The sequence below is a fragment of the Ochotona princeps genome, chromosome 13 (assembly GCF_030435755.1).
Source record: "Ochotona princeps isolate mOchPri1 chromosome 13, mOchPri1.hap1, whole genome shotgun sequence".
Taxonomy (NCBI): Eukaryota; Metazoa; Chordata; class Mammalia; order Lagomorpha; family Ochotonidae; genus Ochotona; species Ochotona princeps.
In genome coordinates, this window is record NC_080844.1 from 39,017,388 (window position 1) to 39,043,709 (window position 26,322).

Consider the following 26,322-nt stretch of genomic DNA (forward strand, 5'->3'; position numbering starts at 1 on the left):
ACATGTGAGACTTTAAACACCCCAACCTAATCAGGCTTGCACATTAGCCCGAGCTGAGTCTCTCTTGCGGGGTGGGGAGGGAAGGAGGATGAACGGAGATGCTGAGCTACTCAGAGGGGCCCCAGAGCCAAGCCTCTGGCCTCTTGGGACTCCTCCCAGTACCTGTGAAGCAGGTGGTCCACGGGGGGCCCTGATGCCCCAGACATCCCCAACACAGAAGTTCCAGCCCTGCCACAGCTGGGCGCTCCCCTCCGCACTCAGCCATAGCCGCCCCAGCTGCTTTCCGCAATCGACGCCATTTTCCCAGCTCCTTCCTTCTTAATAAGGAAACCTAATTTCACTGCAGTTAATGAGGAAGGCGGGTGGGAGGGAGCCGATCTGGCAGTCACAGGACACCTGGGAACGAGTTGGGATGGAGGCACGCCAGATGGGCATGAGCCGGCAGTGCCACTCACGGGGCCCCCACTGCCCACCCCCCAGGGACTGGCACCCCTCCCAGCCTCCCTCTGCTCACCTCCCAACCCAGCTTCTGAGCTTCCCAGGGAGGCGGGTGAGACCTTTGGGCTCCTTCCGTAGATGTTCCCTCTACCAGGCCTCCCTGCTTTGGCACTGGAGACATCCCAGCTCTAGGGCAGGGGCGCGGGGACATCCTACATGCTGGCTATGTCCGAAACCATTAGATCTGGACCTGCCAAGACAACTGCAAGCAGGACTCAAAATTCACTCTACCACAGGTTGATTTTTAAGCGAATGATGCTGTATGGCCCGTGAATGAGGCTCTAAATATCCAAATGGTTCTTGCCAGGGCCTCGAGGGCTGTAGGCTGCCTGGCAACAGATGCATGCCAGAGCAACAGTCAGAGCTCCACCCCATGCCAGGCAAGCTGGCATGGACTGCCCCATCCGAAGCAGGGGCAGGGGCAGGTGCAGGCGGGGCAAAGCTAGGATCCCACCACGGGCTGTGGGAGCTCAGGAGTGATGGGGGTGCAGAGAGCATGGTGGACATGAGAGAATTCCCTCTTGGTGGTGGGCAGTAGATTGAAGAGCTGGTTACACAGGCTGAGCCGCAACCCTGGTCTGGACTGCTCCAAAGGAGATGGCACAGCAGCCTCAGCCAACTTCCAGAGGTGCTGAGTCTGAAAAGCAGCAGAGTCTGTTTGTGGCCTTGGGGTTGGGCCCATGAGCAGAGAGGGCCCACCGTTGGCTGAGGGACTAGCTGAATGAGACACGAGCTCTGTTTGGACATGGGGACCTACCTCAGCCTACCTGCCTCACCTGTTCCACCTGTGCAATGGGCATGCCCACTCACTGTGGTCCTGGAGGCTTTGTGGGTGGTGATTCATCCTCGCCCTTCCTCCTCTCTTACCCTTAGGTGGTCAGCCGGGTGGCAGCCCAGCAAGGCTTTGACCTGGACCTTGGCTACAGACTGCTGGCTGTGTGTGCTGCGAACAGGGACAAGTTCACTCCCAAGTCTGCTGGTAGGTGTCTGTCAGGGGCTCCACAAATGACCCAGAGTGGTAGGGAGGGAACTGCACGTTAACCAGGGCTGTTGGCAGCCACCTTGCTTCACTTAGGTAGGCATGAACCTCCAGGGAGGAGTAGCTGGGCCAGCAGATGCTGGAGCCAGCTGTGGGGCTGTGGCATGTCTATGCTAGGGTGTAAGTGTGTTATGGAGGGCTGGTGCATGCCTCGGGCCTCAAGGGGCCAGAGGCAGGCCACACCCAACAGCAGGCACTGTGCTGCTTGAGCAAGGCTCCAAGGTTGGGAGCAGGTGTAGCTGTGCTCAGGGCCACACACAATGGTCTCATTCCATTACCATACTGACCCCTGGCATAAGCACCTTGGCCAGTCACCCCCCATCTTACAGACAAGGAAGCTGAGGCTTAGGTCTTCACAGATCACACAGCTGCAAAGCTGCAGGCTTGAGCTCCCGAGTCGGCAGCACTCACCCAGCCTAAGGTGCCGCAGGAATCACTCGTTCATTCAAGAGAAAGAAGAAGCACCAAGAAACAGCAGTACTGCAACCATCACCCAGGGTATTGTCCTTGGTAGCTGTGTCGCAGCATGAGGCACGCTGATCTCTCGTTTGCCTTCTGCCAGTGAGGTTTGAAGCCCCTGGACCGCATAGCGTTACACCTGCTCCCAACCTTATAGCCTTGCTCAGACAGCAGGCAAGCGCTAAGCCAGGCAGACCTGTAACTTGCTGTGGGTGTCACCTCTAACCTCACTGTACCTGTTTGAAAAGGCAGACAGTCATGAGACCTGCCCGGTCGGCTGGGAACTTGGTCAGTCCCAGATGTAACATCAAGTGCCCAGCCTAGGTTTGGTGTTTTTTTTTTTTTTTTTTGCATTAGTGGTATGCTTTATTGCAAGGAGAAAAAAAATGACTTCCTGTGTTCCACAATGCAAGGTGACTTAACATTGCTGAGGGTGCTGTCAGGTTTTTACTGAGCTTTCCACCTGACCTGTCAGGTACACTCCTTTCATTACTTCTCTTCATTAGACCTGGCTGGCATGCTCACCACTGTCAAAAATAAAGAGAGAAGGAGTGCAGTTTGTTGATGGGTTTACTTGGGGACATAAACTTTAAATCCAGGACCCGGCATGATGGCTTCATGGCTAAATCCTCACCATATAAGCGCCAGTATTACATATGGGCAGCAGTTTGTGACCCCGCAGCTCCGCTTCCCATCCAGCTCCCTGCTTGTGGTCTGGGAAAGTAGTAGTGGATGGCCCAAAGCCTTGGGATCTTACACCCGTGTGGGAGACCCAGAAGCTCCTGGTTCCTGGCTCTGGATTGGCTCAACATTGGGGAGCCATTTAGGGAGTAAACAAGCAGATGGAAGATCTGATCTACCTTCCCAATAGAAATAAATCAATCTTAAAAAAAAGAAAGAAAACTACTAATCCTTACATTTAAGAGGTCTTCAGAAATTCATCAAATTTAGAATGAAAAGTTGTCTTCATCAAAATAAGCTTATCTTTTCAATTCTGTTTTCCACATAGTTTTTGGAGTGCATGTACTTGCAAAAGATACATTTTCAGAGAATGTAAAGATCAATTATTTGTGTATCTGAAAGCCACCATGAGAAACAAAGAGGCAGAGGGAAGATCCTCCACCCGCTGGTTCACTCTCCAAATGCCCGCAACAGCCAGGGCTCCCACGTGGGTGACAGAAGCCCACGCACTTGTACTGTCTCCTGCTGCCTCCCAGGCACATTAGCAGGATGCTAGATGGAGAGCTAGAACTTGATTCCAGGCATTGTGGTACAGGACGCTGGTGTGATACGTGGCGACTTTAACCTCTGCTCCACAGTACTGCTGTGTCAGTCCTGCTTCTGTGTCTAGAAACATCCTTCATGAAAACACTTATAAGACAGCTCACAATGTTTTCCCTAAGCCTACTCAGCCCAGGACTTTGTGGCCAAGGGAATCCTGCATCCTTCTCTCTGTGTTTACAGCTGTGCGTGTTAAATTGTGCTTCACTCATTGAAAAGCGGGGATGGGGGTTGGGAAGGTCTTCCTGAGTGGCAGCTCCCGCCGCCTGCATTGGGAGATTGCGAGATTGCCCTTGTTCTGATAGTGTTCAGTGGCAGTAATAACTGAAGTCCGTAACAACTTGGACAACATAAAAGTCGCTACTTTTCAAAGAGCCGTCTCTTGAGTGTCAGTGGTGAGCGGGTACCTGCCAAGGCTGCAATTCCGAGGGCAAGCCAAGAACAGTTGGGGCGTTTGCGGTCTGGAGCCAGGGTCAGCGAGCTCTGGCTACAGAGGATGTGCCACATGAGCTAGAGAGCCTGGGACTGGCTCCAGGAACACTTGGTGCAGAGAGGGGTACTGCGCAGTGTCCGGAGGAAAGCATTGCTCACGTCATGAGAGGTGTGCATGTGTGTGTGAAACCTGTGCATGTGAAAGGTCCCGGGTACCAAGGGAGTGTTGTTGGGAGATGTGGGGGCAGGGCATCCTGGGAATGAGGAAGGCTTTCCGGGACCTGCAGGTGGAGAAAGAGTGAAGTGAAGAAAAGGAGGAAGTGCCTCTTGGCAGGATGTGGGAGCAGCCCGTGCAAAGGCCCTGGGGTAGAAACACAGCTGAGCAGGGCAGTGGTGCTGGGACTGGAAGAAGGTGACGTGTGGCAGGGGTGAGGCTGGCACGGCAGCAGCCCCTGAGCAAGCAGGGCCCATCTTGAAAGTTGCAGTCTCTGTTCCAAAGTCATGGAAACCTGGCTTAATTTGTGTTCTCTGAAGACCACTGTGACCACCGATGCACAACAGACTGTACGGAAAGGCCGATGCAGGTGCAGGGTGCCTGGGGTTGGCAGATATTGGAGAGATGAGGGTGAGGATGATGGTGGCTGGAAGAGTGGATTGGAGTGACAACAAAGCGGTATTTCCAAGGTAAAACCAAGTGTGAGAAAGCACAGCCCAAGAGATTGAAGGAAAACAACATTCCAGCAACCTAGTGAGCCCAGTGTGTGGAGTCACCCACACACACACCTGGGAGGAGGAGGAGGAGCTCACATGGAGGTCTCTGCAGCCTGTGCCAGGCTAGCATGTGCTGGCATTCTCCTATGTTTTGCCACCCACCACAACCAGTGTAATGAGATAGTGGGTATCATCTCAGATTATAGTGAGGAAGCTGATGTTCAGAGAGGCCCTGCCATTTGCCTGAGGCCACACAGCTCCTGAATGTTAAGGCAGGGAGCTAAACTCTGCCCTCTGACCTTCCCATCCCCACAATCTGAAGAGCTGGCCACGGACATGGGTTTAGGGCCCCCCTCGGCCACTGTAAATATGAGGGTTGAATGGCTTGCTGGGGGCAGGCAGGGCAGTGAGATGGGCAGAGGCCATGGGGATCCCAGCAGGGACTGCAAGTTCCAGAAGCATCTCCAGCTCTGGTCCCGCATTACCCTCCCACTCCCAGGCTGCCTGAGAAGACCTAATGAGGTTCAAGGTGACAGTGTGAGGGTGGGCTGAGAGTGGACACCCAGGGCGCCAGCCCCTCTGTGTGCGTGGGTGTGGGACCAGCAGCAACCTGCCCCAGAATGCCCAGCTTCAGGCTTGCATCTCAGCAGTCATGGTGGGAGCAGTGTCTGGCCACGGCCTCTCAGCCAGGCCTCTGTGGTTAGAGCTTGTCCTGGGTGCACTGAGCCACCAGCTGAGACCCTGTCACCCCTCTGCCAGGCTCTGTGCCCACCTGAGCCCCCACTCTGAACTTGCTGTTGCAGCCCCCTACTCCTTACTCTCCGAGGGTCTCTAGTGTCTGTTGCTCTCGGTGTAGCCCCTTCCAGCAACCCTTGTTCATCTCTAGCTTTTCTTCTGCCTTTCTGGGTGTCTCAATGGCTCACACTTTCTTGTGTACATGGTGTGTGGGTCGTGGGGTATCCACGCTTGGCACCTGTGGCCATGTGGTATGCATTTCCGTGTGTGTGTGTGTGTGTGTGTGTGTGTATCTCTGCCTGTGTGTGCATGTGTTTGTGTGGGCAGATTCAAAACCACGTGCTTCTGTGTGGCCGTGTGCGGCTGTAGGAGGATGGTTGTGTAGGGGCTGGTCATGGGTGTGTGGCGTATGGGGGTGTGGGGTTGCTGGGTGTATATGATGTGTAGTGTGCAGCTGTGTGCTGGGGGTGTGTGCCTGGTTACGTGTGGGGGTGCATGATGTGTGTGTGGGAGGGGAATGTATGGTTGGGGTGGGCCTGTGTGCAGGCTCTGTTTCTGTGTGTATACCCGCGTGCGCACCCCGCCCCCATCCCTCCTCCGCCTGCCTCCTGCCCCTTCTCCTTTTGCAGGCCGGGGCTGGTGGGCGGGATGAGCTCATTGCCGGCAGAAAGGAGGGGAGAGGTGCTTTGTCAGGCGCGCTGGCGGCGAGCCGGACTAGGCATGCACACGACGCCGGGGGGCTGCGGCGCAGGAGCCGGCCGGGCAGTGCCGCGCAGGTTGTGCGGCAGTGTGTTTGGGAGACAGTGGCGGGGAGCGCGCAGGAGCGGGAGCGCAGTGTGGACGTTGCCGCAGCCGCCCAGGCAGGCGCCTCCACGTGCGCCCCTCCGATATACCCAGCCCCCAGCTCTTTGTTCTGGCGCAGCCTTTAGCCTCTGTGCGCGCACACGCGAGCGCACGGGAGCACGCATCGTCGCGCGCAAGCACTGGCCAAATCCTCTATGGGAGGCTCTTGGTGAGCCTGCTGCGCACCCTCGCCCCAGCCCTTGCAGAAGGTCGCCTGCCCCCAGACTGCACCTGGGGGCCTCCCCTTAATAGCCTGCCCCACCCCCTCCCACCACCGGTGCCAGCCCCAAGCGACTTGGCAGGCAGCGCCGAGATGTCTGCCTCCCTTTGCACTGCGTGCTCCCACACCTGCTGGCTGAGTGGGCGCCCAGCATCAGGCAAGCAGTCGCCATGCCCTGCCCCCAAGAGCCCTCTGAATGCCTCGGTTGCTGTCCACGCGTGCAGACTCTGTGGCCTCAGTTGACCCCTGTGAGCAGCCGGTGATGTGATAAAAATAGTTGGACTGGGGGAGGTAGGGATGCCGCCAGTGGGGATCCCTCCTCAAAGCCAGCGGAGCTACAGCTCTGGGGGAAGCCTGGGCTGCCCACTGCCTTCCTAGCACCCTTCCTGTAGCCCACAGATAGGTCACTAGTGGCGCTGGACTATCCCCCGGTGCACTTGGCAAAGTTAGAATGTAGGGCTGCCAGCAGGAATGGGAGCTCCAGGAGTGGGCAGAGCTGGAAGAGGCAAATTCCAGCTCCCAAACCCAGGAGGAAAGAGGCCAGTCTTTCTTAACGCAAGTGGAGGGTGAGTGTCCATTGCAGAGCCTGGCACCCGGGCCCTGCACGTGGCCCCAGACATCTGCGGTCAGCCTGCCCCGTGGTTTTTTAAATGCATATTAATTGCTTGCCTTTGCTCTGGGGGGAGATGGCACTGTTGTATCAAATGCCTGGCTTCCTTTCACTGGGAGCCTTGGCCCCACATCCCCTACCCACCACTACCACTGCCAGCTGGGGCCAAGTGCTGGGCTCCCAGTGCCCTGCCTCCTCCCGCCCTATTGTCTTACATCACCACATTTCCCACAGTTGGACAGCAGCCGGACGCTGTGGACAGATGCGGTCCTGCCCTGTGTCCTCAGGATGCCCTCCCATTGCCACTCAGCAGTCTGAGCCTGGGCACCTACAGTGGAAAAGCAGGCACAGCAGAATTAGTGCACGTTGTACCCGCCCCCATGTCTCCTCCCTTCCTCACCAAGAGGTGTCAGCAGCTGAGGGGAGCCTGAACTGACACCTGCCCTCCCTGCTCTACTCCCCTCTGCTAGCCAACGTGAGAGGGGCAAGAATCCGAATCAAGCACATGATGGGGTCCCTGCCTCACCCCTCCCTCCCTATCTATGGCCTGTGGTCTGTGGCAGAGAAGTTGGGGAGTGGTTTGGACCTTCCCTGGAACCTTTGGTTCCTTGGTGTGTGGAAGAACTTGACCCCCAGGGCACCGAATGGAGTGAGTGTCCCGCCTTTGATAGAGAGTTGGCAGGGGACGCGGCCAGTTCTTTTCCCTCTCTTCCACCTGCATGGCTGCTCAGGTCATGGGCAGGTGGGAGGCCCTGAGCTGCTGCTTTCCCTTTGTCTTGGAAAGCTGGTTCTGCTGCCACCTGGTGTGGTGGGGGGTGACTCTCAGACGCCCGCCCGTGGCAGTGAGCACCCTCCTGGCCTCAGTGCCTGGCTGCTGTCCTTCACACCTTCCCTCCCTCCCCACCGGAGCTTCCCTCCCAGCCCACTCTCTGCCTCCGCCTTCCCATCATCGGGGAGGACAAATGGCCTCACTCAGGGACGCCCTGCCAGAGCTGCCTCTCCAAGACAGAGCTGTGCGTAGCTCTGCTTGAAAGCCAGCTCGTGGATGCCCAGAGGGCAAGCGGGATTGGTGGGTGCCAGCTGCAGGAGGTTTGTGACTGGTGGCTGCCCTCCTCCCCATGACAGCAGACGGGCAGGACCTTGCCCTTGAAATACCAGGCTGCTTGGCAGGCTGGGGCACCTTTTCAAGGCCAGGAGAGATTTCCTCCTGGATGCAGTTCCTACCCCGCCCCCTGCTTCTGAGCTCTGCTGAATGAGACTGTGGGGGCAGGACTTGGCTTCCTTCCTGCTGCTTAGCCCACCCCCTCTGCTCTAGGTCAAGGCCCCCTGGCTAGGGTCGTGGGTTTCAACCCCAGGAGCCTCCTGGGAACTGGCTGGAGTCAGAGCTGTGCCGAGGAGAAAGACCTGTTCCTACGGGGGGCGGGGGGGAGCTTCTACTCCCACGCTGCTATGGAAGAGATGCCCTGGGGGCTCTTGTGGGCGTGCCCAGTGATGGAGGAAGAACTGGCTGGAAAAGGGAAAAGGGACAGACCCGGTGTGGGTCACATAGTCAGATGGGTGCCCACCGCTTCTGAGTGATCTTGAGGGGCAAGCCGTCCTGAAGCAGTGGCCCTGAGGGATGAGGCCTGGGATCTGGTGGCCTCTGTGTGCTCTTGGGCCTCTCCCCCAAAGACAGGAGACCACGTGACAGGGTCTATGGCCACAGCACTGTTCCCAGGCTGAGGCACTGGAGGAGGGATGGCCGGCTGATCCCTGGGGTGCTGGAATGGACAGTGAGGAGAGGGCAGTGCCACACCAAGAATGAGAGAGGGCAGATGTGGAAGCAGCTTCCAGGTCCGTGGGGGGTGGGGTGGGTGGGCAACTGGGAGTACCTTGATGGCTGCGGACCCACAACCGCATGCAATTGCTTGGGAGACGCCGGGAGGGCTTCCTAGAAGGGTGGCAGGGTGGTTGGGGTGCTAGACCACAAAGCCTCGGTGTGCGGAGGCACGGCTGACGGGGCAGCACTGCAGAGTGTCCACAACTCTCCCGGGCGGGGCTGGGACACCTTGCGTTGTTTCCCACACTGTCTGCGGGGACCCACATGTTCTGCCTTTAAGCCGAAGCAGCTGCGGTCTCCACGTGGGTTTCTGCCAAGCTTACTCGGGGCTGGCAGGGGTGGAGTGAGTCTCTCAGCCCGTCTCCTGGCTGGCTCAGCAGTTTCCCTGCAGTCCTGGCGACAGGCCCCTGCGTGTTGGGAGGCCATTTTTCCTGTCTGCCTCTTATTTCCAGGATTAGCTCAGCGCTTCCCTCCCTCCCAACCCTCTCCTCCTCTCCCCACCCCCACAAAAAAAGCCAGAGAGTTCAAGGACACGGAGGTCTAAGGCCCAGCCAGTGGGATCTACGTTCCAAGCCTGTCCTGAATAACACAAAGCAGAAGGCTGAGGCCATCCTTGAGCCCCCTCATGCAGCCTGCCTGGAGGCTGAGGCAGGGACACATGGAACAGGGGCCGGCCTGTCTGTGTGTGGGGGGGCGGGGTGCAGGGTGTGCGTGAGTATTGAGGTCCCCCTGATGCAAGCCTGCAGTGGAGCTGCAAGTGCTAATCAAATCCCGGGTACCAGAGGACCCAAAAGAACACCAGACTGCGGAGTAGTAGACACAAGATGGGGTAGGGCAGCAGTCAGGGCCAGCTGTGGTCGCTGAGCTGTGGGCACCACAGCATGGAGGCACAGAGAAGGCAGGTCGTGTTCAACGGCTGGCGCCTGGGCTCGTTCTCTGCCCATGAAAAGAGCAGCTTGACAAAAGGATGAAAGACTGCTGAACACCGAATGCAGACTTGGTTATTAGAAATGGCAATATCCCAGAACCTACACTGTGGTATAGCAGGTTAAGCCAACACCTGTGATGCCAGTATGCCATAGAGGTGCCAGTTCGAGTCCCTGCTGCTTCACTTTCAATCCAGCTGCCTGCTGATGTGCCTGGGAAAGCAGCAGAGGATGACTCAGGTGGGATTTCTGACTATGATCTGGCTCAGCTCCTGCCATTGCAGCCATTGAGAAGTGAGACAGCAGGTGGAAGATCTCCCTCTTTAACTCTGCCTTTCAAATAAATAGATCTTTCAAAAAGAAAATTTGTGGGCCCGGTGCCACAGCCTAGCAGCTAAAGTCCTCGCCTTGTACATGCCGCGATCCCATATGGGAGCCAGTTTGTATCCCAGCAGCCCAGCTCCCAATCCAGCTCCATGCTTGTGGCCTGGGAAAGCAATCGAAGATGGCCCAAAGCCTTGAGACCTTGTACCCACATGGAAGACCCAAAGGGGGCTCCTGGCTTTGGATCAGCTCAGCTCTGGCCGTAGCGGCCGCTTGGGGAGTAAACAAGCCAATGAAGATCTTCCTCTCTGTCTCTTCTTCTCTCTGTATATCTGACTTTCCAATAAAATTAAAATAAATATCTTTAAAAAGAAAGAAAGAAAATTTGTGGGGCCGGTGCTATGGCGTAGTGGGTTAAGTTGCCACTTGCAATTCCAGCATCCCGCATTAGTGCTGGCTTGAGTCCCAAATGCTCTACTTCTGACGGGAAAGCAACAGAGGCTGGCCCAAGTCGTTGGACTACTGCCATGTTGTTGAACACCTGGGTCGAGTTCCAAGCTCCTGGCTTTAGCCTGGCCCAGCACTGGCCATTGGGGGCATCTGAATGAACCAGAGGATGGAACATTCTCCATGTGTCTCCATCTAGCTCTGCAACTCTGACTTTCAAAATAAATATAGGTATCTTTTTTTAGAAGTTGCAATATCCCAAAGATGAGAATAGCCGATGCCTTCCTCACTGAGACCCAGGACCGCCTAAGCCCATCCTGACACCTCAGTGCATATCATTGGTGTCAGAGAAAAATAATAACAAATTGGAAGAAATGGGCCATGGAAGGGCAGTGGTCAGTGCTGAGTGTAGCTGTTGAGCATGCTAAATGATTTGGGCACCCATCCTGCCCTGGTAGGTTCCGATGCCAGCCACAGAACCCTGGAGTAGGCTGTGTCCTGCCCTACATCAGCTTCTTCCACCCTCCAGGGCATCTGTACCATTCCAAGGCTGCAGAAAGAAAGATGAGGTCGTGGGAGTGAGAATTCCTCCTACAGTTAAAAAAAATATATGTATGAAACAGGAATTTTTAGCCTGCGTGCTGCCAATGCAAGCACCAAAACAGGAATTTTCAGGGGCTAGCATGGTTATTAGCATCTAGTTCCAGGCTTACCCCACGCTCTGCTCAGGGCCCCCTGCTAGATAAATACAACGCACACAGCCACTGCTTGTGGCATTGGAAATAATACACGAATCCTCACACTGTGGCAAGAGATGACAGTCACGCTACACACACATGACAGCCCTGTACCTGCCTCCTTTTATAGGGAGTCTCCCAGGCAGCCTCAGTCCCATTGTTAAGAAGATGCTCTGAGAGGTGAGCAGGTGGACCCAGCAGGGGGACCAGAAGTGGAACCAGAGTCCTATGTCAGGGCAGATCTGGCCATCTGGAAGTTGTCACAAAGTGTTCCCCAAGACAGCTATGGCTGCCTCTGTCAGCCTCCCGACTCAGTGTGGCACCCAGGACCCAGGTGTCCTGCCCAAATGGTGCCCCCTCCACTGCCACCCGGGGGTGCCCCGAGGATGCCATGGCTTAATAAAGCCATCAGTAGCAATTAATTGCACAGAGCATGAGCCAGGTAAGAGGATTAAGGAAGCCCGAGCTTTGGTTTTAAGATGGAGCTTAGCGTTCTCGCCCCCAGAGGAGGGATTTCAAGGGATTGGAGGGTGTGAGAGTGAAATGGAGCAGGGGCTTGGCAGGAAGCAGGCGGGTTGGTTGTGGGGACTGTTTTTAGCAAGCATGGCAAGGCACAGCCTTGCAAATCCCATCTGGGTCCGACAGACAGGAATTAGGGGTGGTGTGGTTGTCATCAGGTCTGGGCTGTTTAGATGTGTGAGGCCAGGGCAGGTCAGGGGAGGGCGTCTGGATCAGGAAGGAAAGCAGTTCTGTAGTGCCCTGCAGCTGCAGTGCAGACCCTTGCATCTCACATGGTGAGCAAACAGAGGTTTGGAAACAACCAGTGACTTGACCAAGGCTACTTGGCTAGAAAGAGCCTGGTGGTGATCCAAGTGAGAGAGGATTTGACCCTGAAGTTGCCCCCTGCTGCTACCAGCAGGTGAAGATGAAGTCCTGAAGATGAGCTCCCTGGGCTCACCGCTCCAGGGAGCTGCCAATCTCCCCTGAACGGCTTGCAGGTGGAAACACTTAGTGTTGCGCAATGGTGTGTCCTTGCCGGGAGGTGAAGCACCCTCCCTCCTGTCTTTGCGCCCATCCCACTCTCTGTGTTCCATGAGTGCTGAGTGGCAGAGCACCTCCGGGGGCCCCCAATCCAAGCATGTTTCTCTGGAAATTACTCAGCTGTTTCGCCAAGAGAAGTAGTTCAGAGCCTGGAGGGTGGAGCAGCCTGCTGGGGGTTGTGAATCCTGCTCAGCTCCATGACCTTGGAGCTGGGACATTCCTGTGCCGTGGTTCTCCCATGTGCTGAAAGGGGGTGATCCTCAGGCCTGCGGCATAGACACAGGAGTTGATACACATGCAGTCCTCACAACAGGGTGTGGTGTCTAGTGGGTGCTTTGGGTGTGTTCACAGGGTCACCTCAACATGGAGCAGGACAGTGGGGCATTTCAGGCCCTCCAGAGATGCCTTGCACACCTGCAGGTCACACAGAACCCCGGGCTCTGGGGAATGTGGAACGAAGTAGGGCCAAGGTCAATGCCAGCCTTGCCCATATACAAACGAGTAGGAGCTGAGTGGGAGCCTGTTAACTGGGGCATGGCCCCTACCCTAGGAAAGCTGGCTGTGCAGCCAGAAGCCCTGGGCTGTTTCTGGGTCTGCAGGAGAGGCCACGGGGACCTGGCCCATGTTCCCTCTCTGCCCGGAGTCTCTGTCTCCCCAGGTTTTTCCAGACACCCTTTCCAGTGCTTTCAGACTGGCAGGAGGAAGGAAGTTCTTCCTTCATGCATGGCACTGTATTTTATGGGCATCGTTGCTGGTCCTCCAGACAGCCCAGCCCATCCTGTTGATTGAGAAACTGATACTGCAGCCGAGTTCTTGACCGGGCCAGAGGAACTCAGACCCGTTTACGTAAGGAGGTCTGAGAGCCGTGGGCGTGATTGGCTCTGAGTGCAAGAATGTCTGCATCTTTGAGACTGGGAAGGAGTGCGCAGGCCCGGCCGGCCCCGACTCCTATTCCAGTGCTCCTGCCAGTCCTGCCTGGCCATGCCTCCTCTCACTGCATCAGACTCACCTTGTGTGCCCCTCACCCATCCCTAGTGCCCAGTTAGCACCCAGGGAGCAGAGAGGAAGGCTCTGGCTAGCATCTCCCTGCCCTCTGGCCAAGCCTGAGCTGCCCAGGTGTGCAGCAGAGCGAGGCGTAGGGGATTGGGACTGGCTCTGGAAGCTCTGATCTCAGCACCTGCTTGCCTCTCTGCTCCTGGGGCCCGGACAGGTGGAGCTCAGAACTGGGAACCAAAGTGTGGGCAGTGGAGGGCAGCAGGTCCTCACAGATGCTTTTGAGTCGGGCTACTGTTCTCTGTTCACCTCAACCACCTCCACACTCGGCCTTCCCCGACGTTGCCCTTCCGACCTCTCCTGAACCAATGGGCTCAAAGGTCAGAGTTCAGGCTGCCCTCAGGAAGGGGTTCTTCCATGCATCACCTGATCCTTCAGTCCTACTCTGCAGTCCCGACTCTTGAACCTGCTGGCGGTGTGACCTGATGCCAGTCCTCTCATTTCTTCCAAGCTCGGGATCCAGGGATCTGAAATCCGGGTCTCCTGGGGCTGGAGTGACAGCGATTGTGTTTCCGTGGCAACCCAGCTGTCTCCCAAGGGACCATCTGGCTCGCATCACCCAAGGCAAGGTGCTGCCCAGGCAACCAGGTGTTTGTGTTTTGCACAAGAAACTGCAGGGTGACAGTTCCTCCTCACAGGGGACCGGGTGGTGGCCAGGCAGGTGGCGGCAGGTGGGAAAGAAGCTGAATCACAGTGGCCATGCCAGCAGCTGCCTTTACTGTTCCTGGGCCCAGGGAGAAACGGAACTCAGAGCTTGGGAACCCTGGCCAACGGCTCCTCCTTGCACAGTCAGTAGCAGTCCCTGACGTGTTGAGGCTGGTCAGGTGGCAAACACTGCCCCAAGGCTGGGCTCCCGTAAGGAATTCCAGAGGACCCAGTCTCACCTGTTTGGGATGAAGAGACACTATTGTCTCTGGCAAGAAACAGGAATTACTAGGTTGGGCTGGGAGGGGGGTGGGAATGAGCCGTCTGCCTCTCCACAGGCACGTAATTATAATGACAGGAGAAAGGGCAAAGGATAAGCTGAGTTGGACCCAAGCGCCTGGGTACCTATTATGTGGGCACTCAGGATGGGCACTTAGGAGATATCTGTGTCCTTCAGCTGTTCACAGCCCTGGGCTGGGTACAGAACAGGGGTGGGGGAGAGGAGGGAGGGGGCAGCACCTGGAAGCCCCCTCCTCCTAGGCCAGTCATTCCCAGCAAGCTCTTTCCAGCCCACACTGGGTCAGAAAGATGAAGGGCAGCTCTTAGCCGTCTGTCCCTTTATGCAGGTGAACTCCTTTGACACCCCTTCTCCAGATGGGAAAACCGAGGCTCAGAGAGGTGAAGTCCCATGCCCAAAGCCACGGGGTCTGCACCCTGGCAAGATGACCCTCTGAGCTGAGCAGAACACACTGTCTGCCCTTCTCCCTGTCTGCCTCCTTCCCTGCTTCTCCTTTCCCTCTCTCCCCCTCCCACTTATCCTTTGTCTCACCTCTCTCCCCTTGGGACTGCAGTGCCCTGCTCCCCTGCTGCTGCTGGCTGCAGCCCAGCTCAGCCCAGAAGTCCCCTGCAGCCTCAGCTCGCCTGCCCAGCGCTCCGCCCCCCGGACCACTGTCCACAGGGCACGCTGCCCCGGCGCCTTGTGTGTGTGCACATCCCCAGGAATGCCTGCGGCTGTTGAGCTCCGGGAGGGCCCCCCTTCCGAGCTCCCTCCATCGAGGAAGTGACATAATTGCACAGCTCCCCGTTTCCTGCTGGCTCCGTGTGGTCGGGAGCCCACTCTCAGATGTGCGCCCCAGATGTTTAGAATCACTTCCTCTCAATTAAGCGTCTGCCAGGAGGCTGGGAGGCGAGGGGCCCACGTCTGTGCAATCCGTGCTTGGTGGAGAGAAAATGGGAGAGAAAATGTTTGCCGCATGCAGGCAGCGGGCAATGGGTGTGCTGTGGAGCTCCTACGGGGTCACCGTGGAGATGCCTGTGTGCTTGACCGCAGGCCGAGGTGGAAGGAGGCACCTCCATGGCCCCCAGGGAGAAGAACCGTGTGCCCACCACTCGCCTGTAGGGGATCGGGGGAAGTGGCGGAAACAGGCCTCTGTGTCTGATTCTTCCCCCTCTCCCAACAGAAGAAAGCCATGAGAGGAGAAAAATAAAAATAAGTCAAAAACCTGGCCACCATAAAGAGAGGGTGCAGGTGCCAAGGTTCCCCAGGGGGGTCAGAAGGGTCGAGGCTGAGCTTCAGAGTTCTGACCTTAGGTGGGAGGGGCTGCCTTAGCATGTGTCCGACGTGTGTGTCACACAGACAGGCTTCTTGTCTGTAGACAGAGAAGTGTGGCTTTGGGGAAAAGGGAAGTCCCTTGTCCCCAAACAGGGCTACCACTGCCAGGGAGCCACATGAGGCCTGGCCCAGCTCAGAACTGCTTGGATCTCAATTCTGTGAAAAAGCACTGGTCTTGGTTTGTTTGTTAAGTTGTTTTTTTGTTTTGTTTTTATTTTATTGGAAAGGCAGATTTACAGAGAGGAGAGACAGAGAGAAAGATCCTCCATCCACTGATTCACTCCCCTAGTGGCCACAACAGCCAGAACTGAGCCAGTCCGAATCCAGGAGCTTCCTCCAGGTCTCCCATGTGTGTACAGGATTCAAGGCTTTGGGCCATCCTGTACTGTTTTTCCAGGCCATGAGCAGGGAGCCTGATGGGAAGTGGAGCAGTCAGGACACAAACCAGAGCCCATATGGTATCCCAACAGGGATTAGCCAACTGAGCCATTGCACTGGGCCCAAGACTCTGGTTTTTAATGTTGTGAGCACCTCTTCTGTAAGAGCCAGCACTGAGCAAGCCTGCTGCAGCCGAGGGCCAGCTCTCTCCATGGCCAGTGGGAACACCGGACCTCAGTCCCTTGGGAAAAAAAGCCATGCCAGCTGGACCAATAACTTATGGGAGGGCCAGGGTCTATCCATCTACAGAGAATCTTGGGGAGGTGGTCTTGCGTCCCACTCTTGCTTTTACTGCTGAGTGGCCTGGGAGAGCTGACCTTACCTCTCTGAGCCTTGTCTGTCACATCAGAAAATGGGCTAAGGATTCCTGCCTCCCAGGGTTGTAGGTGTGGATGGTGAAAAGGATGGGTATGGGGAAGCTGTGCTCTGCACGTGGTCCAAGCTTAGCATCTGCTGGCCATGTCCCATGACCAACCCAGCAGGGGGTGGAGGGAAGATCCCTGAGGCAGGAAGAACCTGGTATTGGGGGGAGGGGGGGAATACGTTTGTCTGAGACAGCAGAGGGGAGCAGGAGGGCAGTGCCTATTGGAGAACAGGAAGTGTGTCATGTGTCAGTTTTGCTCACTGTCATAGTAACTACCGTGTTATTTTTACAGCCTGATACTGATGTTATAATGCACAGAGCTTTTCAGAGCCACTTGGCCCAACCCCCTATTTTTATCTGAGCAGAGACTGGCACCCTCCTTGTGCAGAATCAGGACTGGCACATTAGAATACCCACCACTAACATTCCTCTCATTGCTACTGTGAGTACTGGCACTGCTATTGCTAGTGTTAGCATCATCCTGCTCCTTCAGTACTGTCATTATCATAGTGCTACAGGTGGAACATCTTGGCCCTGAAACCACAAACTGTCCAGTTCTAAGGCTTTCTGAACCCTGACCTGATGCCACAGGTGGAAAATCCTACATCTGACCTCATACGATGGGTCTCCATTGAAATACAGGTGCACAAAAAATACTGAATAGCCTTACCCTCAGAGGGTCGGCACTGTGGCATAGCAAGTTAGTGCCAGCTTGGGAGGTTTACATTCTGGAAAGTAGTGCCTGTTTGACTCCTGGCTGCTCCACTTCCAGTCCAGCTTCTTGCTAATGCACTTTGGAGGCAACTGGTGATAGCTAACAAACTTGAGTTCCTACCATCCCTGTGGGAGACCTGGGTGGAATTGCAGGCACCTGACTTTGACCTGGCCAGCCCTACTTGTTGCAGGCATTTGGGGAGTTGGGGAGTGAACCAGTGAATGAAAGATCTTTTCTCTCTTTCCCCATTTCCCCCTGCTTACTGTCACCCTGCCTTTCAAGTAAGCAAATGAAATTCAAAGTTTTTAAAAAATTACCTTCACATACATATATATACACACACATATATACATTATGTATAAAAATATATATAAATATATTTATATATATATATAGTTAATGTTGTGTTTAGACTTGGGTCCTCTCTCCAGGATGTTTCATTTGTATATGCAAACAGACCAGAAACTCAGAAAAATCCCAAATACCAAACACTTAAGATTCAGTCTGTGCTACTCCTCATCTGTTAAGGAGTTAAACTTTTATTGAGTCCTTACCACATTCCAGATGCTGGACAGAATACCGCACAAACATCCTCCCCTTTCATCTTTGTGAAAATATTAAGAAGCAGAGGCCCAGGAGTGGCTGATTGCCTGCCCAAGGCCACCCAACTCGCAAGAGAAGGGGCTAGAATTCCGAGCCAAGATGCTCCACCTGGGTTCCGGGTCCAACTGCCTTTTTAGGAGGCTTAGAAGGCCCGGAAGCATGCAAGCCTGGAGGCGTTCCAGCAGCTGGACCGCTGTGAGGAACCCCACTCAGGGAACCTAACATCTCTGTCCCGCCTTCGTTGGTGAGGCCAGAAACCCCACTGTTGGCATCCGCTGCTCTGCGTTCACTCATCTCCCTGTAAGTGAGCCTTCCTTGTTCATTCGCATCCTGGACTCAGTCAGTTCTGGCCGTCTTGGTGAGCTGGAAATGCTGATCTTAGGCACGATGTGGTCTCTAAAGCCTGCAGCTCCAAGCCCCCCAGAGAGCAGAGCACGGAACCTGTCTTTCTGCCCAGAATGTGTCACCTCTATGACTCTGAGCAGGGGGTGCCCTGTTCAGGCCTGGTATAATCCTCCCATGGGATGTATCCATCCCCAAGGCCCAGGGCAGCAATGGCAGCAAACCAACAGAAGATTTAGACAAGACCCAGGCTTTAGAGTTGAGAGGTTCTATGGGCCTCATCGCCATGCTGCTAGGCTGGGGAATGACGAAGGAGCCGGACTGCCTGGAGAGGAGGTGGAAAATGTTCTGGGTGGGGGGTGGGGCAGTGGATGTTCGCTGTATGTGCCAAGAACCTGCAAGATGCGTCCATCTGTGCCTCTGGTTTCTGATCCGTACAATGGGTTCACCACCAGCACCTGCCCTGGGCAATGTAGACATCAGTGAGTTTAAGGGAGTGAAGGTTCAGGTTCCATTTGTGCCTGGGGGTGGAATCTGAAGGCTGCCTCTTGGCTCCTGGCCTCCCTAGCCCAACACCCAGGCCTGTGTTGGTACCTACCAGTCATTCCTTCATGCAACTAGGTAATTAGGCCAAATTCAATTACACACCACACTCCCAGGTCTGTCTGGGACCAGAGGAGGTTGGGGGTGGGGGCAAAGCACAAGAGCCTTGGCTTGGTTTCCAGAGCTGAGCCTCCACACCCCTGGCAGGGAGGGTGGCGGGGGGAGAGGCATGGGGGAAGCCGGTTAACAGCTCTCTCTTACCCCATCTGAATCCATTCAGCTATTCTAACAGAATGCCTGGGACGGGGTGATTTATGATAACGGATTCATTCTGCGGGCCAGCCCCTGGAGGCTGTGAAGGCCAGAGCCAGGGTGGGGCCAACTCCGGGGATGGTGCGGGAAAACCTTTTCCTCTGCCCTGATGCTTTCCTGCTGCACCACCACCTTCGCATTCCTCCTCCAAATGGCAGTCGGGATACAGGACCCCTTCAAGCTGCTGCTCTGTGGACCCCAATCCCTGCTTGTCCTAAGGCCCCAGCTCTGTGTTCCCCTGGCTGTGGGAATTTCATGCCAACCCATCCATGTTGTAGAATAACGCTGGAGGCCAGGTCTAAGACCCTCCCTTCCCGCCCCAAAGCTGCCCTTCCCTCTTCTGGAGGGTGGAGCCCAGACTGCTGGCCCCAGGGCTGGCCTTCCTTTTTGAGTTCAGTGAGGTTCCTGGTGCTCCATGCACCTAAAAAGCCCCAAGATGGATGATGATCAGGCTGGGAAGGCAGGAATAGGGCTCAGCTGCCTGCTGCTCCAGGCCCTGCAGGCTGACACCCAGCTGGGGAAAGTTTGGAGATAGGGGTGGAAATGAATGGTCAGATTCCCCTTTTAGAAAGTTCCAGCATGTGCAAAGGGCCTAGGGCCAAAGTAGAAAAAAACACACGGAGGCTGGAGCCATTGCTAGGACAGAAGCGTGCTGGGGTGGAGGTGTGGTGAGAGTGAAGGGAAAGCAGTGGCTGGTGACTATCCAGCAGTGCCCACTGTCCATGCCCTTCCCTGGGCCTCAAACCTACCTGGTGACCTGGGGTTGTTTGGGGATTGACTTAAACTTACTGTTTCTGAAGGATGTACACAAGGCCTCTGGGGGCAAGAGTTTTAACTTTTTGGACTTAAGAATTCCAACATGGGAATGGCCTTAGGGGGCTTTTCTTCTAATCACAAGAATCCTAACATACTACTTGTAACATGATCAAGGAATATGGAAAACTACGAAGGCAGGAAAACTGAAATCCCATCCCTGTGGGATCCTGGCTTGGTGGATCTCCACTAGTCATTCAGCAAACATGTGTTGAGTCCTATATTATGTGCCAGGCTTTATAAAACTGCTAGAGATACGCAATGGCGTATCAGGCTAATCCTCCATCTGCTAGTACCAGCATCCCCTGTAGGTGCCTGTTCGGGTCCCAGATGCTCTCCTTCTCATTCAGCTCCCTGCTTATGTCCTGGGAAAGCAGCAGAGGATGGTCCAAGTATCAGGGCCCTCACCCACATGTGTGAGACCCAGAAGAAGCTCCTGACTTTAGGTTGGCTCAGCTCTAGCCATTGCAGCCATCTGGGGAGTACACTAATAGATGGAAGATCTCTCTCTGTCTTCCAAATTGAAAATTGGGGGAAAAAAAAAAGCCACCAAAGATATAGCAGTGAAGAACACAGGCAAAGTTCTGCCTTTATGGGGCCGTGATTTCCCAAACATCACACCTGCTGCAGATACACAAGAGTGGAACCATGTTGGACCTGCCTCTTTGGTAGCCATTTCTTTGCCTTGGCACAGGGGTCAGTCTGTTGGTAGCTCTTGCCTGGCCCCTTCTGTGTCCACCTGCTCCAGTGTTCACGGGGAACAGGAGGGGTCAGCACAGTAGCCATACTTCCTGTGCAGCCAGACATTGCGAGACTCTCTCCACTGTGGCTGCATTCATGGTCCTTACTCTGTGGGGAAGCTGGGGCCCAGAGAGGGGCAGTGGCTCGCACTTGATTACCCAGCAAGTCATAGACTTGTCCCTGGGAGGCGCAGATCTGGGTTGAGAACTTGGGCTTACTTTCTGCCAAGCTTAGCACTGCAGATCCTGATTTCAACACCAAGCCACCCCCTCTCCGTCCTGCCCCAACAGCCAACTCTGGGTTCCCCCCAGACAGCCTGGAGTACGTGGCCTGTCTGCTCCTGCCCAGATCACCTAGGGGTGGGACATACAGGGGACAAAGCCATGCCTCCCCTGGGTTCACAGACCCAGAATGTGGCCTGGAAGGGAGCAGGCACTGGGAGATGTCCTCCCACACAGACTTGTCCAAAGAGGAGGGAGAGAAGGCAGTGAGACTGCTGAAAGTCCCAGGAAACATTCATGGATGAAACTGCCACATTGCTGAGGGGCTCAGCGCACATCTCAACCATCTTTCCTGCCTACATACCTGTCCTGGCACCCCAGAGCATGCCTTGATCTCAGGCCCAAGAGGAGACAGCTTGGGGTCACAGACAAAGCCAAGAATCCCAGCTTTTTAATTCCAACTCTATCAGTTAGTTGTTGTGTGGCTGGAGTCTTCCATGCCTCATTTCCCCCCTCTGAAAGGTAGGACGAGGGACTGTGCATTCGAATGCTAAACTGTGCCTGTGATGGGGGAAAACACTGAACAGACAAGGCTAGCAAGGCTTGGGGCACACTGGGTCAGATGGCAGCCCTGCCTGGTCACCCACCCCCAGTCAGATCATCAATGTGACCTCAAGTCTTTTCCCTACCCCATGCCTCACTTCCTTCCTCTGAAAAGTGAACTGTGAGCTGTTGGAACAGGCTTACGTCTGGGGAGTGTCAGGAGAGGAACTGGGCTGCCCCAGTCCATACACAGGGCCTTACAGTGCAACCAACCAGCCAGGCAGGAAGGCAAATGGCGCCTGCTACTGCAGGGACCTTGTGTCTTTCTAGCCCTGGGATCACCCGGAAGCCCCTGTCAAAGCCAAGTCCTGGAAGAAGTCGTAAAATCCAAAGACCTGCTGAGACACAGACATCCGAGCTGCCTGGGCATTCCTTTTCCCCAAAGGCCACTTCAAAAATCCATGGGAAGAGATGGGAGCTGCGTGATGCTGGCTGCCTCTGCTTGGGAATCAGCCCAGGCCTCCCCTCTGGGGCAGCAGGTCCAGGATAAGGGCCACGGGGCCATCACTGATCCTGGGAGGCTGTGATTTTCCACTGTGCATTCATTCATTCATTCATTCAGGCAGGCAGCTAGTCCTTGTCTGCATTTGCCTGACTGATCTACCAGGCAGTTTTATTTTTAAACATTTATTTATATATTTGAAAGTCAATTACAGAGAGAGAGCTTTCATTTGCTGGTTCACTCCCCAAATGGCTGCATTGGCTGGAGCTGGGCCAGACTGAAGCCTAGAGCCAGGAACTTCTTACAGGTCTCCCACAGGGTACAGGAGCTCAAGGATTTGGGCTATCTTATGCTGTTTTCCCAGGCACATGAGCAGAGAGCTAGATTGGAAGTACAGCAGCCGGGATTTGAACCAGTGTCTATAAAGGATGCTGGCCCTACAGATGGCTTAACCACTGTGCCACAGCATTGGAACATTTTAGGTTCTGTTGGTGTAACAGACACAGGTTCCTGTTCATATATAGCCTTTTTACAGAGAGGGATAGTGGTAACCATCATAGATAATTGAAATGTCCCAGTTACACATGCTAAGCCACATCTTCAAGGGGTTGTTGCAGCTGTTGGGGGCTTCCCTGCCTACATGTGACCCAGAGGAGATGACAGGTGAGCCTGGGCTCTCGGGAGAAGAGCCCCCCCATAGACGTGTACCTGGCACCTTTGCAACCCGAAGACCATGTGGCCAAGCAGGGTGAAGCCAACAGGGCTGGAAGGAACTGGAGTCAGTGGGTCCCACTAGTCCTACACTGAGCTAGAACAGCTAGAAGAATGACAAGCTGGGACTGAGCGTTCAGCAGGACCATCTGTACTCCTTGATGGGGCCTGGTACAGAGCACATTGCCTGCTCACTCAGAGGGCCAGGGTCACGGGGTGGCCAGGTCCAGCTTTCCCTGGAGGGCCCAGGACTTGCTCCAGGCCCCTGTGCCAACCTGCTGCGTGGCAGCAGAAGTGGTGTTGTCTCTTCCCTGTGACACTCTCCCCCGGGGGGGCTGACGTGTCTGTCTCAGTGTCCAAAGTTCCTGTTTTTTGTCGGCCAAGACAAGGACTCACTCTAATGGCCTCGTGGTACTGAATCATCAGCCAGCCTCCTCTTTGCAAATAAGGTCACATTCACAGGTGCTGGTGGGCGGGGGTGGCCCCCCCAGTTACCCGCTCCCCAACCCTGTGGCTTTTCATCCTGTCAAGGTGAATTGTTCATCTTTCCTTTGGTCTTCTTTGGGTAGTTTGGCTCCTTTGCCACCAAGGACAAGGCAGGGGCCTCCAAGTCCAAGTGCACCCCTTCCCTGCAGGCTGGCTCCTCACTTAGTGGTGTGGTGTGGCCAGTGTCCCCTGTCCCTCCCATGCTAGCCCCTGGGGAGCTCCACATCACAAGGCTGCCGCTCTGCCCCCAGCGGCACGCAACTTGGGACAGGCGACTTTCTGCTTTCTCTTTAAAAAAAAAAAATTATTTATTTTTATTACCAAGCCAGATATACAGAGAGGAGGAGAGAAAGAGAGGAAGATCTTTCGTCCAATGATTCACTCCCCAAGTGACTGCAACAGAAGGTGCTGCGCCAATCCAAAGCCAGGAGCCAGGAACCTCTTCCAGGTCTGCCACTCGGGTGCAGGGTCCCAAAGCATTGGGCCATCCTTGACTGCTTTCCCAGGCCACAAGCAGGGAGCTGGATGGGAAGTGGAACTGCCGGGATAAGAACCGGCACCCATATGGGATCCTGGGGCGTTCAAGGCGAGGACTTTAGTCGCTAGGCCACTGCGCTGGGCCCCGGGACAGGCAACTTTCTAAGGTGGAAGTTCTCAGAGACCACTTCCTCTAGTTCCTGGGTCTCCTTCTTACCCCCATCCACTCCCATTGTCCTGCAGCCTGACAGGAAACTTTCCTGGCTCTCCTAAGCTGGCAACTGTAAGGGCTTCTCAGAGGTGCCCAGTGGAGGTTGGGACGGGATTTCACAATGAAGCAATTAGGGAATTAAGATAGGAGACAAATACAGACTTCTGCCAGGACAGCCCAGGTGTGGGGCGATCGGCCCTTGCCTAAGGCTCAAGCCAGGAGCAGGAGTAGGGTGCCATTGTGGAAGGCTGGGGGCGTGGAGATTTTAGTGCACATTGAGGTCCCAACTCCCTGGTTAGGTGAGTCCCTGGGCAAGTGGGAATGTCAAATAGATGATGAGGATGTGAAACATGAAAAAGGAAACAAGGCGAAAAACCATGTCAGAGGTGTAATGTGAGCTGCTGGACTGAATACAGGATAGTCTAGGGGACAGGAGTGCTTGTCCCTCTGACTGTGGGTACCTTCCTCATCTGGCCCTGCAAGTCCCACCTTGGGGACACAGGTCTAGTGTGATGGCTTCCAGTGTAGACTCTGTAGCCAGAGGGCCCAGCATATCATTTTTCTTTAGCAAGTCTCCAAAAGCAGTGTGTTTGTGGTCCTGTTGGTGGCAGGGGTATGGTACAGTGGGAATCCTGAATGGTTGATACCTGAAAAGGGGCTGGAACTGTGCCTGGCAAACCAGCAAGCACTCAGTTGCCCTAAGTTCCACAACGGAACTAGGAGAAGAGAGACCCATATGCAGGCTGGAGCCCCCAGCTCTATATCCCACAATTGTGGGCAGGGTTCTGAGTCTCAGAGGTAGAGGAGTGTCTTTGTGCCTATGTGTTGGGGTGGTTGGGGAGGGGTGAGAAACATATCTGCACTGGCTGGTCTCTTTGCTCTTCAGGCTAAAAGAAAAGCCCTGAGAAAGGATGGGGGCAGTCTGTGCAGGGCTTAACACAGCTGCAGGGCTATTGGGACTCCACAGCCAGGTCTGTCTAGGGGCTCTGAGCCCCCACACTCTGAGAAGGCTCCAGAGCGTGGAGGTGGAGGGCCCAGTCAGCTCCCCAGGTACGACCTTGCCCATGTATACAATTATGAACAGCACCTCGGCCTCCTGGTCCATGCTGGTGGTTTCAGCCCACACGGATGGCATCCCAAAACATCAGGATCCTTGCTAAAATCTGTTAGACCTGTGTGACTCAGAACCCCAGCATCTGCTTGGAGGTTCCTGGTTGCACCTGTGTCCTGGCTGAGGGAGCTGCTCCTGCCTTCTTTTCATCCCAGGCCTCCCAGCCCACAAAGCTTTACTCTGGGAGGCCATGTAGTCCAGAGCCACTTTTGACCACTGGGTGACCTACACCCTCCACGCCCTGGCTTTTTTGTTGCTATTGTTCCCTTTGCTGCCTCCTGCCTCTGCACCCAAGGGTATGCAGTCCTGGAGGCCTATCCTGTTGTAGCTGAGCTATGGAACCCTGGAGGAGGCCCCTCTTCCATATTTCTTCCACCCCAGCTGGATCCCCGCAGGGCCCTCTGCCATGGCTCGCAGAAGTGGGTTCCGGCTGGCAGACTCCTGCAGCTGGAGGATGTCCCTCTGGCACGAGTGAACGAGCCAGCCAGCCATCCTCCTGGCTGCCTAGAGCACTGTGATTTATCGTCGGCTGCTCCTCGGTAGAGCCCGCAGCGGCTTGGAGTTCAAATACCCACGAGGAAAGCCATCGGCTGTTGATCCCACAACAGGCCTCCTGAGCTGCTAGTGGGCATTCATCAAGGCCTCATGCAGGGGCCTGTGCGTGCCCTTTCTTCTTCCTCCCGAGTCATTCCCCTGGGGCCATGCCCCTTGCGAGGTCACCCAGAGAACTGGCCTGAGTGCCTGCAAGCTGAGGTGGAGTGCGCCTTCTGCTGATCCTTATCAAGACTGGCGCCCTAAGGGGGGTGGTGAGTGGCAACTCCCAGCCCCAGGCTTTAGAGCCATCTTTGGAAGCTGGAGCAGTGCAGTTGGAACCTGGTGCAAGCTCAGAAGGAACCCTTCAAAAGCCAGCACTGGCTGGAGTGTCCATCTTCTTGTGGACTCAGAGGGAGCACCCAACTTGCAAACTCCCAAGTGGGCCAAAAAGGGACTCAGGTAGCCCCTTTTGGGGGGGGGGGGAGTAGAAATTAGTATGTAAAAGCCCCAGGAGGCTTCCTGAGCCGGCTGCAGCAAGGATGCTTGAAAACAATTTGTTTTCCTAATTATGCAAATCTGCTGGTGGAGTGTATTTGCTTTGGGGGAGGGGACCTCCAAGGGGGAAAATGTGAGAGCCCTGGGCCCCAGGCTTTGGAGCTAAGGACAGCTCAGTATTTTTAGCCAGCCCTGCCGTATATCTCAGAGTGGTGTCCCTGGGAATAGTTGGAGGCGCTGCGGGGAGGCCAGCTGCGCTGCTGGTGGTTTTGGGTAGCGCCTTCAGGTGTGGGTCTCTCTAGATCTCAGCTCAGTTCCAAGCTGAACCGATTCTGGCTCAACTCACAGGAGTGATTTTTTTTTTCTGATTAGTGTGGAGGGCCACACAAATCCCAGCTTCCAACAGGTCATGCCCACATGGTGTCAAGAATGGGTACCGAAGTCCCAAAAGCAAGTGCGGTTAGCTGCTACAAAGAGCAAAGGCTCTGATTAAAGCTGTGCACCATAGGCAGGTGGGGGGGGGGGGATGCAAGGGTTCTGGGAACCTCGAAGGAAAAATGAGGGAGCGGTATTCTGGCTATACGAGGCCTTCGCAGGTTGGATTGTGGCTGATAGAGACCAAGTCCCGGAAGTCAGCAGCAGAAACTAGGTCTGAAGAAATCTCTTCTCTTGTCCCCCAATAATTTGAACTTTGGGTGATTTGCCTGGAAGACATGCAAGTGGAAGAG

At 55.3% G+C, this 26,322-nt stretch overlaps 1 protein-coding gene across 6 annotated transcripts in view; it reads left to right on the forward strand.

The window, feature by feature from the left end:
* The window catches only part of ZMIZ1 (zinc finger MIZ-type containing 1), a 196,851-nt gene that overhangs the window by 114,788 nt on the left and 55,741 nt on the right, over positions 1–26,322 (forward strand). For all 6 annotated transcript variants that reach the window (XM_058671271.1, XM_058671276.1, XM_058671274.1 and 3 more), the window contains one exon: positions 1,372–1,477. In XM_058671271.1, coding sequence (XP_058527254.1) covers positions 1,372–1,477 — 106 coding nt within the window. The remainder of the gene's footprint in view (positions 1–1,371; positions 1,478–26,322) is intronic.